We start from the raw sequence: 12,896 nt of genomic DNA on the forward strand, positions 1-12,896 counted from the left end.
TTTCAACTAAGCCTCAAATGTAATACTAATAGTTGTATAGTCCCGTAAATCCTTTCTCTAACTCAGCTATAGATTGACCGTAATCAACTACTGGTCTTGGTAAAGCTCGTTGACGATCTTGAAGTTCCATGCCATCGTCACTACCACATCCAATGGCTGAATCTATGAAAAGTTCAAATTGACTATCCAACTTTGGAAGTCCTTGATTTCTCCGCTCAGTATTTATCCAATCTTTAAACAACACCGATATCTCCAAACTGTCTTCTGCTAACGAATATCTGTGGTCTCTAATTTGAAATCTTGCCGCGCTGAAAGCTGCCTCCGAAGCAACTGATGATCCTTGAATTGCAAGCACGTCCTTCACCATCCTACTAAGTTTTGGAAATTGAGTTCCACGAGCCTCCACCAGTTTAATAGTTGTGGTATACCTTCATCGTTTGTAATATTATCTGAACCCTGTTCAAGATATTTAACAAATTCACATTTATTAGAAGAGTCAAGACCAAGTTTATGTTTCACTCTACCATGGGCACCTACTCGAGGCATCGACATTTGAGGATTTTCAACATTATCTAAGGAACAATATTTATCATACATTTCTTTTCGCAAGTAATTTTATACTATTTTGACATGTTACCAAATCAGGTTTTTCTTTTGGTTTAATATCTACATTTTGATAAATGCATTCAACTAAAGCTTTTGCACCATATTCTTTATATTCGGGGTTGAAAATAATTGCAATTTAATATATTTGAGGGATAGGAAAAAAATATTTCTTAAATTTTGTAATCATAACTTCAATAGCACGTTTGGCTGACCCTCTTCTTCCCATTCAGGTTGGGTTGACCCAGAAGTACAGTAAGAAGGAATGGAACCACTGGAGAGTCGTCTTTGCCCAATTGTGAACTGCAGACGACTGACTTTGGAAGCGGAACACAAACCTATTTCCGTTATTCCGAGTTCTTATTGAGCGTAGCGAAATCAAGGTTGATGATAAAGTCAGCGAAGTTTCCATGGTGTTCTACCTTTGCGTAGTCTCGGTCCACTATGGAAGGCTCCGCACCTAAGCCTCGTTAGACTCAGCTGAAGTGTAAGGTGTAAGTGAAGAAAATAGAAGTCAAGCCTTACCTAAGCCTTAGCCTAGTCTATATCCACAGCTGACACAACTTCGTACCGACGCCTCACTACTACTTTCATTTTCAATTAATTAACGGCTAAGCGATTTCATAACCTAAGCTTTCCTTAACCAGCTGACCTTACTTCGTAACCTTAGCCTCCCTTTCTTTATAGTTTTCTAGTTCGACTAAGTGACTTCGTGGTAAATAATTCATTTGTTTTATATTCAGAAAAGATATATGAAATCTCACATATATTTATTAATATTTCAGAAATAGTAGGATAATACATTCCAGAAAATTTTTTAGTAGCATCATAAAGCGATTTCAAAAATATTCTAAGTTCATTTACTTCATCCCAATCACTATCATTAAGTTTAAATTCAGGATAAGCATTATGACTATTAAATTGCATAGTAATAGGCTCTTTATATGTATAAGCAACTTCAAGCATTTCATAAAAGGAATTCCATCTAGTTTTTACATGCTTCGGAACTTTTCTAAACGGAAGTTTACATGCATTACAAAGCTCTTTAAATTGATTAATTCTACTACTACTATGCATATGAAAAATATAAAAACAAGCATTATCAACTTTATCTCAAATAATTTCACACTTATCAACTTTATCACAACTATTTTCAAATAATTTCACACCGTCACTAACAACCAAATTTAATATATGCGCAGCACATCTAACATGAAAAGCATATTTACTAATAGGACAAAGTCTAGGTTCTAGCATATTAATAGCATTTAAATTAGCAGAAGCATTATCTAAAGTAATACTAATGACTTTATCACAAAGACCGAAAAAATCTAAAATTTCCAACACAGTAGTAGCAATATACATTCCAGTTTTTTTCTTTTGACAAATTTTGTAACCAATAATTCTTTTTTGTAAATTCCAATTATACTCAGTCCAATGCGTAGTAACAGTTAAATAATCAAAACCATTAGGACTACGACCCATATCAGTGGTAATAGCAACTCTACAATCCATTATTTCAAAATAAGCATGCAAATATTGACAATGTTTTCTTGAAATTCAAAAATATCTCATTTTACCATGCTTCTTGATAAACCTTTAAAACTAGGATTATATGTATCACGAATATATGCAATAAAACCTAGATGTTCTCCAAAACTAAAAGGTAAACCACAAACAACAATCATTTTAGCAAAATTTTCACGATCACGATCCTTATTATAGGTTCAATGTGTAAGAGGACCACTTGGGTTCGAAGTATTTAATTCACCTTGAACCATATTTGGCCCTCTAGCTGATGTTTCAATGTTAGAATTTTCACAAACATCAAGAGAAGATATATATGCAAACCACTCTTTACTATGCTTATTAATCAAATGTTTTTTTAATCCCCCCGTTGAACCTCCACTCCCACCAGATGTATATTTAAAATGTAGTTTACAAATATTACATATACTTGAAGTTTTTTCTTCATTCAAATAACAAAATTTCCACACATTTGATTTTAAAGTACGTTGTACCTTGGTCTTACCTCTAGTTGGAACAATAGGGGGACGACTAGTTCCAACCGATGGATTGTCCTCCTGAGGTGGAATTTCAGTACTATTGAGATCGGGATTAAGGATTGTCCTCCTGAGGTGGAACTTCAGTACTATTGAGGTCAGGACTAATCGGTGTATCATCTAAATCTTCTTCATCAATTTCTACTTCTTCATTTTATTGATAATTACCATAATGTCTTTCATAAACCTCTTCGGGAATTATAGGAGTATCCGAATTAATTTCTATAGGACTGGGACGAGAAAAACTAGTTTCATTCACATGAGTAAATTCATCAGTATTCATTCTAACAAGAGGAAAATTAGATTAAGAAGAACTAGAACCATTCTTATTTTTTGTAAACATATTTTTTACTCCATGTACAATACCTTTTTTACCTCCACTTTTATTAGAAGACTCCATGATATAAAATTATAAATTATGAAATACGAAATTTAACAAGAACAAATAAAATATAACAAGAACAACTTACAAATAATAAATACAAAAAATAAATATAAGATTACAGAGTGGAACGAAGTTACCAAATATTTGTCTAAAGAACAAATGATCATAACCGAAAATTGAAAAATTGATGTCGAAACATGAAGTTTGAAAAAGATTCCTAGTTTCCTACTCCAAAATTCACCAAATGATTACTGAAATCTTCACAATTACAAAATAGTATGATTGAAATTTGGAACATGAATATTAAAAGTATGAAACTTTGAGAAAGATTGAGAATTGAGAGAAATTGATGATTGTTAATTGTTAAATACTATAAATATGTAAATTGTAATTAAAAATATAAAGAGAGGGAGTATATATAGTTTTTAGAAATTGTGATTTTGTGTTGGAATTGGAAAATATAGTCATTGGAATGGAATATGAATTGGAGTCCGTTGAAAATATTTCCATTGGGGGGCTTAGCTAGTGGATAGTGGGGACTGGGATGGGACAGGTCGGCAGGGCCGTAGGGGGCAGGGGCAGGCGGGCAGCAGGCTATTCAGCCTTTGCTGAAAAGCTGCCTGGGGCATTGGGAACTACGAAGACATATTTTTTATTTTTTTATATAAATTATAATATAAAATACAAATTAATTAATAAAAAATAACTAACCAAAACCGGACCGGACCGTAACGGAACCGGAATAAACCGGTACCGGTACACCGGTATCAAATCGTGATACCGTTCCGTCCCGTGTATCGATTCATGGTGTCCCGTTCCGTCTCGAAGACTAACGGACCGGAACGAACCGAAATGGCATCGAAATGATACCGGACCGGTACTGGTAAAACCCGGTCCGGTTCCCAGCCTTAGACCGTTGTGGAAATTTGTTTAAAATGGCATTTGGGTGTGGGGCCCACTTTTTGTCGAAATGACCACGTATGGAAATTCTGACTGCGCCATTCAGTCCGGAATGTGGAATTTAGGGGGTAGCATATCTGGTTTATTTTCACCAGGTCCCGAACGAATTGCAAGGGTCCGTTCGGAGACTTTTAAAAAAATAAATAGCAAAATCTAGTGTTGCTGGTGCAGACCTTTAGCGACCGGAATTTGGTCTTTTGGCGACCAGCTTTAGCTTTTAGCAACCAAAACTACTACTATTTACATAGCGAAAAATTAGATTCAGCCTCATTCTAAAACTTCGATATCTAGAGTTCTAGATCTCCGTTTTGGGTGATTCGAAGTCTGGTGTGTTTGCGTTTGCATTGGTTGTGTGGGTGACTGTCCGGAGCAAGTCGAAAAGTCTCCGATTGTGGTGTATATTCATTGTAAGTGGCTGCCCCAAGTCTCTTTTTGTGTAAAGTTTTTCATTTTGGTTTGTTGTTGCATGGAGCTGTTCTGAGCCACGAGAGGTGCTCCGTTTTGGAACACAAGCTCGGGGAGGGTTTAGGACCTCTTCACAGAGTCAATTCCATAAATTCTAGAGCGGATCCCACATTTCCCGATTTTGACTACCAAATTGGTCTGTCTCCAATTTTAATGATTTGTTTCTAAACGATCGTGCTGCTACTGTTATTCTATTTTTGATAGTGTGGCAACAATCCAAGGCCGTTCAGAAGGGAAAAGCTCTGACAGAGTGATTTGTAGCGCGCGGTCTACCTTCAACTAGGCTACGGCTTCCTTCCCTTTAAATTGAGCATGATTGTGTAATTGCATGCTGAATTGTGTGAATCTAGGGTGGGCTGCTAGTATTTCTTCTCTTCTTCTCAGAAACCATGTTGTAGGGTTGATTTTTGGGCTATTTCGGGGTTAGGACCATGCTGTCGGAGGGGTTGTTTATATGTGGGTATTTTAGAATTACATGTTGGGCTATTTATTTGTCGTTTCATGCGTAGTATCTAGCTAGCTGTTTATTTATGTTGGAATTTAACTTTGGCCTTAGTCTAGGATAGTGTAGTGTTGCCTTAGACTCATGCACCTGGTTGACTTTGGTATGTATCCGACGTTGATTCGGATGGACTAGGTCCTTGTAGACCAGCATAGCAGAATTGGGTCTGATAGTTGAGCCTAGCTTTGGGATTTTTATTACTTGTGATCTTTCTGGTTTCTCTTCCCATTTATGTGATGCCGATGCATTAGCGAAGGCGTATTATTTTCCTGGTTTGGATGTTTAGCGGTTGGTTTTAGTGTGAAGTAGTTGATAGTGGACGTCGATCCACGATGGCTTGGAGTTGATTCTTCTGTTTTGATGTGGTTGGTAGTAGACGTCGATCTACGATAGTTTGGAATTTGAGATCCTCTACGGAGTTGATTTTACCCGTGCACTCTGGCAGGCATTGGGCAGGACCCCGGGGAGTGATAGCTGACTCACTTGGCTGGCATTAGGCAGGGCCCTCGGGGTGATTAGTTGGCTGGGTAGTTGGATATAAGTTTCTTGAGGTCCTCTTCGCAGTTGACAGGTCCACGCACTCTGTCTCACTAGGGCAGGGCCCTCAAGAGTGTTACATGGCACACTTGGCTATCTTGGGTAGGGCCACCTGAGTGTTAACCTATTTGGTAGTTGGATTAGGGCATCTAGAGGGGATTGATATACCCCCGCACGGCACTCGCCTGGCTGGGTAATGCACCAGAGTTGCTGGCGGGCTAGGTGGCCCGATGTGGAAGTCAGACTCATTGACTGGGTTGGAGTTTTTGGTTGTGTCGGTTCGGAGTTTTTCTCTGGGTTCCGTAGTTGTGGCTTCTCTGTGTACCTGTCGGGCTTGTGGGAGTCCGTTCGTGTTCTTGTTTGTTTGTGCGTGAGTATACCTAGCAGGTCTTATGGGGGGCCTAGATGGGTTTAGGTTAAAGATCATTAGACTAGCTCTCTGATTGTTCTGCTCTTATTTCTGTTGACCTCTGTTCGTGCTTGATTCTATCTTTTCGGTCTGTTTTTACCTTTCTTGCTCAGTCAGCCTATGATGCCTACTGGTACCTGTTGATTTGGTACTCATGCTACACTCTACATCTATTTTAGTGATGCAGGTTTGAGCACCAGCTATGAGAGATGAGGTCGAGCTTGCAACGGTCTATTCTTGAGACAAGGGTGAGCACATGGCGTTTTGGGATTTTCTGTCTCCATTATGTATTTACATTTTGACTTGCCTTTTGCTTTTTGAGGAAGTCTTGTTTTTGCGGTCCAGTTTTGGGACTTGTACTCTTTCAGTAGTTCAGTACATGTGACTTCCAGGTTCTGGGAGGTATCTTTTGTATATCTAGTTTTTAGTTCGCTTCCGCCTTCCTCTTATGTGCTCTGTTTATTTATGCTTCACTTAGTTGAGGATAGTTCCCCTGCCCCCCCCCCCCCTCCCAAGTCCCATTACTCTCAAGTTCCGGGACATGGTTTGGCTTGCCTACTTGCGGGTTGGTAGGCGTCATCATGCCTCGAGAAATCGGATCGTGACATTATTTGAGCTCAAATTAGCCATTTGTGACTTTATTGAAAAGTTGCTAACTATTAACCAAAGTTCAAAAGTTACAATTGGTTGCTTAAAAAGAATTAATTTGAAACATCAAAATATGCGCTTCATTTGGTGTTTTTTGGTTATATTATTAAAGATTTATTTATAATTGTTCCATTATATTACTCATTACCTTCTCCTTACACATATGTTTCCATAGCATTTTAGTCATTCCAAACATATCTATAAAATTTCACATGGAACACACGTGCTTTGCACGTGTCCAGAAACTAGTATATATCATATATTATTATAAGTAGGAACCTCCTAACCCAAAGTTGATTTACTGTTTTAATCCTACAGTATTATTTAAATATTAATTTATTAAAAATATTAGTTAAATAATAATTTATTATAAAGTAAATTTGATGTCAGCCCTAATTTAATTCTTCAGAAACGTATACCTCCTGTTCAACGCCCTCGCGATCGTTGTAACAGTTGTGTAGTTGTTGCTCAACCTTCCCTTCTGCAACGCTCAAGTTCCATTACTTAAATTATCCCTTCTTCCAAAACCTTTTCAGATACTCCACTCATCTGTATAAATGTCTCCAACAACATGTTATTGTCCATTAATTTGTTTCACTTTTCTGTGCCTGAATGAAATACATCATTATCAGGTAAATATTTTTCTTGCTCTATTTTTGTTGCATAATAGTTACGGTCAATTGTCAATAGAACTGTGATCATGAACGAAGGAGAGGACAATCAAAGAGTCCAGTGGACATTTTGATCGTAAGGATGATAACCCTTAGACTGGTCCAGTTCCATGTATTGTTTTCCATCACCATGTTGAGCCATCCCAAGCTCCCACATCATCAATAGTTTCTTGGTAGTGCTCAAGTAGAATGTTTTATCCGGGATGATATGAACGACCTGTGATGGAAAACATATATTTGAGTTTATGTGGTCTTCAGTTCCTTTTTATCTTCTCGACTGTTTTTTTTTTTTTACTTTTAATCATTCACTTCTGTTAAATGTTATTTTGTGGTTTTTAAACACTGCAGGTGTTGTACTTTGTTGTAGGGGACAATAGGCGAGGGCACTTTCTTAAGGTTAATCTACTTTCCTGACCTTGACACTCTGCTCTTGCTCTGTTTTACTGCTAATTGAAAATATATATACAGCCTTAGTTTCCTTGCACATTGCGATCAGTTTTACTTGATAGCTTTTAGATGGTCTTATATGAACTCGCATATTACGATCACATTTACATGACAACTTTTAGTTTCGCATGCCCCACAATATCAGCAGATCATTAGAAGAGTTTTACATCTAACTAACTCTCTTGGCTGAGAAGCAAAATGATAGCATTCGATTGTGGATAGACAACCTTTAGTAGTAACTGAACTAGGATGAAAAGGAAGCCAACATGACAAAAAGGAGCAGTAAACACCACATACTCCATTGTGATTGCAACCAACTTCATCCAGAATTGTTCCATTGCATTAATTCTTACATAATCTCTTCTTGCATAGTTCTTTGAGTAGATATATTTTATCAAGGACACTCATTTATGGATTCACATCCAATGTAAAAACAACATATTTATGGGCTCTGTATTGACATTTGATATATGATATTGGTCCAGGTAATGTGCACTAACAAATAAGATATCAAATAATAGGTAACCAAACTGAGTTTACTTTGTTGCATCCTGAACGTTATTAAGCTTAAGCAACCTTTCCATGAGACTGAGGAGTCATCTCTAAGAAGCTCTTGGTAGATTTATAGAACCTACTTTCCTCTTCATTCTTCCTCCTTTTGTCTTCCTTCACTGCAAGAATTTATATATTTTGTAAAGAAACTGGTAACGTCGTATTCCTCAACATTAAGGACATCCTGGCAACCTTAAAGAGAATTACAAACTAGGAGAAAATATTACAAGGAACCTAAATGATCTACTATCTGTTCAACTTCATCTATACATTCCTCATTACACCAAAATAAAAGGGATATAATACAATTCTATTTAACTTTATGAGTGGAACTAAACCTATTCGGAGAACATCTCTAATTCCTCTCTTTCCACAGTGTCCACCATATGCATGCTGGGATTACTTTCCACTATTTCTTTTGGCTCCCCTCCTAATCCAACAACTCAATAAATCAGCAATATGTTCTGACATAGACCAGTTTGTTTCTGCAGAACTTAGAAATAGTGACCGATTTGTGAAGTTAATTTGCAATGCAAAAACAAGTGGTTGTTAAAAGCTACCTAAAATATGATTCCAGTTGTCCCGTTCTACTTTGGCCTGAATGGCCTACTGTATTCAATCCTGGCTGTGACACGTCCTATCGTAGAAAGTTTTATCCAGGATGATATGACCAACCCGTGATGGAAAACATATATTGGAGTTTATGCAGTCTTCAGTTCCTTTTTATCTTCTCAACTATTTTTTTACTTTTAATCATTAACTTCTGTTAAATGTTGTTTTGTGGTTTTTAAACAATGCAGGTGTTTTACTTTGCTATAGGGGACAATATGAGAGGGAGCTTTCTTAAGGTTAATCTACTTTCCTGACCTTGACGCTTTGCTTCTGCTTTGTTTTGATGCTTATTGAAAATATATTTACACCCTTAGTTTCCTCGCACATTGCGATCCGTTTTACTTGATAGCTTTTAGACGGTCTTATATGACCGCTTTGCTTTTGCTCTGTTTTGATGCTAATCGAAAATATATTTACACCCTTAGTTTCCTCGCACATTGCGATCGCTTTTACTTGATAGCTTTTAGATGGTCTTATATGAAAGTAGGTCGACGGGCTGTTTTCTTACTGCTACCATAGTATTTTACTATTAAACTTGGCTCTTGTCTTTCTCTTCTTGTCCCTTTTTTTCCTGTATCTCTCCTCTCTCTCCCTTTCATATATCCCTGACCAATATATCTCTCCCGTTAACGGCCACAACCATGTTTCATATGGATGGTAATTGTCATCAATAGCTTCTGCCAAGTCTTCATCCATACTCTTCAACAATGTCATGTTGAAGTACTTTGCCTACATATATCCTTTTCTATGCTCAACTGAGTGCTGCTCTTCCCCCGCACCTGAGTAAAGATTGATGTAAACCATCTGCCGGGCACTGTCATACCCCCATACATTTACCAACAGTTCCAAAACCCGACAGTAACAGTGCTGCTTCTGGTGGTCACAAACAATAAAAACATAAGAACTTATCCTTCTAGCCTGTATTACTTTGAAGTTTAGTGATAGTGTACGATATTGCAGGTAACAATTTTTAAGTGTCATATACTTGAGAAACAGAAACAGCTGCATGAATACTCAATTAAACTATTGGTTGCACTTGTCAATTGTTTCTTAGAGGCTCGTCCAAAGATGTAGCATAGTGATCAATGAAGTGAGATAAAGTCAAGGGACACCAAAATTCCTAACAGAGTCAGAAAGAGCACTCAATTAAAGTATTGGTTGAACTTGCCAATTGTTTCTTAGAGGCTCGTCCAAAGATGTAGCATAGTGATTCAATGAAGTGAGATAAAGTCAAAGGGACACCAAAATTCCTAACAGAGTCATAAAGAGCAAGTCATTATATACATGGCATGTTCTCTTCGAGTCTAGAAAAATCCTAATTCAAGAAGAAAATGATCAGATTATTTTAGCACAACAATTCTATACCTTACATTAGGAAAGTTTTACACTGATTCCAGTTGTTGAAGCAATTGGAAAAAATCCTATACCTACCAATCATTTAGCTTCTTCGGAAAATTATTTGTCAGCCTGAGTTCGAGTGAAAATCAGCAACAAAGACACCTTTATTAACAGAACAATTAAACTATATAGGGAATTTATTAGCCTTCAGACATTCTTATCTCACCCATAAATCTGTCTAGAAAATTGAAACATACAAAATTCCAAAAAGATATTATTTTAACACAACAAATCTATACCTTACATTAAGAAATACATAATCTCCAAATGTCTAATTAAATAAACTACTATTAGCTATACTGTTGTTGATATATGTTGTAGTAGAAAATATAACATTTGTGTCCAGTTAAGCTGTTACAAAATAAAGCTATTGCCATAACATGTCAACAGATTGTCTGCCAAGGACTTATCCGTTTTGAAGTTGATACATTTGCAATACTTCCGTTATAATAATTTGTTACATTTTTATTGATTTACTTCTCTTTGAAATTACGTTTACTATCTCTTCATGTTCTAATACTTTTAATAGGTTTCTTGCTTTCGGCAACACCAAAATTGGCAACATTTCTCCACCTTGGATTAACTTTCTTCAATTAATATGATATTTATACTATTGTTACTTGAAGTTGCTCGCTTTTAAAATTAAAAAAAAAAAAGAATTAGTTTATGCTTGGTGAATATTATATTCTTGAGCATCTTTATTGTTAGACCAAAAGAACACTAATTATATAAAAATAAATAGCATTTACGTCACAAATATATATTGTATTAGTACATCCTAGCTACTACAACAATACAATGACAAGCCTAGAAGAGCTCGAGAACCAGTGCCTACCAATTAGCAAGTTGAAGAAATATGCAACAAAATGGGTGATTAAAGTCTTAGTCATTCGACGGAGTTTAACCCAAAACAAAATACTAGAAAACATAAGCTGTCTGCTCATATCTATCTAAAGAGTATAAAAATGTAAACGGTGAGGATATTCGTTGGCAACTGATATTAGTCGACGAAGAGGTAACCCTATTTTAATATTTAATTATATTTATTACTTAATATGTTGACTTCTTTTGCGATTCTAATGATTATGGTCCTTATCACAGGGTACAAAAATACAAACGACTCTTTTCAACAAAGATGTTCATGCATGGAACAAGTCTTTTCAACTTAATCAAAGTTACTACATTATAAATGGAAAATTAAATGGAGCTAAGCCAAACTTCTTATCTGTGCATAAGGACCTCGAACTAGCATTTATGAACAACACAGAGGTCGTTGAGGACAAAAGCCAATTTAAGACTGAGCAATTTTCGAATGGATTTATTTCATTTGATGAAGCTGAAAAAATCACTAATGGGAGTTTGTTTGGTAAATTTCATTTAAATGTTTGTTGTTTGTTCCATACATAAAGAAAATCTGTATTTTGTAACACATTGTTTTGTTTAGATGTGGTGTGTATTTTTCTCACAGTAAAAGCACTAACTGGAGAAGGACGAAGCATTAGACGCGAAGTAATCGTTACAAACGAAAGGTAGCATATACTTTCTATGCATCCTACATATAAATATTTCACGTTAATAAACATTTATCATAAAAATATTATTTGTTACATATATAGGTATGATCGAAAAGTCATGACTTTATGGGGAGATTTCGCTAAAATCGAAGGTCAAATGTTACAGAGCCTTGAAATTGACAAACCAGTGCTTGCCTTTTGTGATGTAAAATCATCCATTTACCAAGGTATAAATCTCCTCAGTTGATATATTTGAGTCAAGTTTCAAACTACATAAAAGTATCACTGAATTAATTACTCCTGCCAAAATAGGGGATTTTGTCCTTTCCACGACTCCTGTTAGTAGTTTGCTAATAAATCCACAATTTGAAAAAGCGAACAATCTCCAAGAATGGTAAGTAATACATGTTTCATCACACTTATTCAGAGGCTACCCACATGCTACGTCATTAATGTTTTTTTTTTCATTACTTAAAAATTCTAGGAATGACAACATGAAGGCACAAAATATTGACTTAAGTCTAATGCCAAGCAAACTAATGCAAACAGCCGGCCAAGTGAAAATTTCTAATATTTTAAACGGTTCACTTGCCATTGTGAAGGTACTTTCCTATACAACACCCATCCTGTACTCAAATTATATGTTTCAAATGTAATTAAGTGATTTACCTAATTTACATATAGGACATGTACTATAGGTTCAATGCTACGGTTTCTAGCATTGACAATAACACCGACCCATGGTATCATGCTTGCAAGAAATGCTAAAGTAAAGTTACTGTCGCACCCCGTTTTTTGTAAAACGAATTTTCGGTGCACAACCTAACAATTCTTTTGGGATTTTATTGATTGAAGAGTCGCTACCTAACGAATTAAGGCACGTTAGGGCACCTATCTGACCTAACTAAATCTACCTAAGGGTCAACGAACAAGAGATCGGATAAAGGTTCAAGTTACCTCGAGGGGAAGGTGTTAAGCATCCCTCGAGGTCCACAAATGTGGGTCCCGGCCGTATCTCATGCAATTTATGTGGGTGTTACAAGTAGCAATTAAGGTCACTTCATTATTTGGTTATTTAAACATGTTTACTAAGTGATTACTAACATTAAACAATCAAGATCACTTTCTTT

The 12,896-nt window shown here is 36.3% G+C and overlaps 1 protein-coding gene across 1 annotated transcript; it reads left to right on the forward strand.

Annotated features, from left to right (window-relative positions):
* The first annotated feature begins 11,050 nt into the window (after positions 1-11,050).
* Positions 11,051-12,534, forward strand: LOC107063238 (replication protein A 70 kDa DNA-binding subunit B-like). Its single transcript, XM_015314851.1, has 7 exons — positions 11,051-11,122; positions 11,354-11,618; positions 11,721-11,781; positions 11,869-11,993; positions 12,079-12,160; positions 12,251-12,368; positions 12,451-12,534. The coding sequence occupies exons 1-7, from the start codon at positions 11,051-11,053 to the stop codon at positions 12,532-12,534; spliced, it is 807 nt and encodes a 268-aa protein (XP_015170337.1).
* Positions 12,535-12,896: the final 362 nt, after the last annotated feature.

The sequence above is a fragment of the Solanum tuberosum genome, unplaced genomic scaffold (genome assembly GCF_000226075.1).
Source record: "Solanum tuberosum cultivar DM 1-3 516 R44 unplaced genomic scaffold, SolTub_3.0 scf00016, whole genome shotgun sequence".
Classification (NCBI taxonomy): Eukaryota; Viridiplantae; Streptophyta; class Magnoliopsida; order Solanales; family Solanaceae; genus Solanum; species Solanum tuberosum.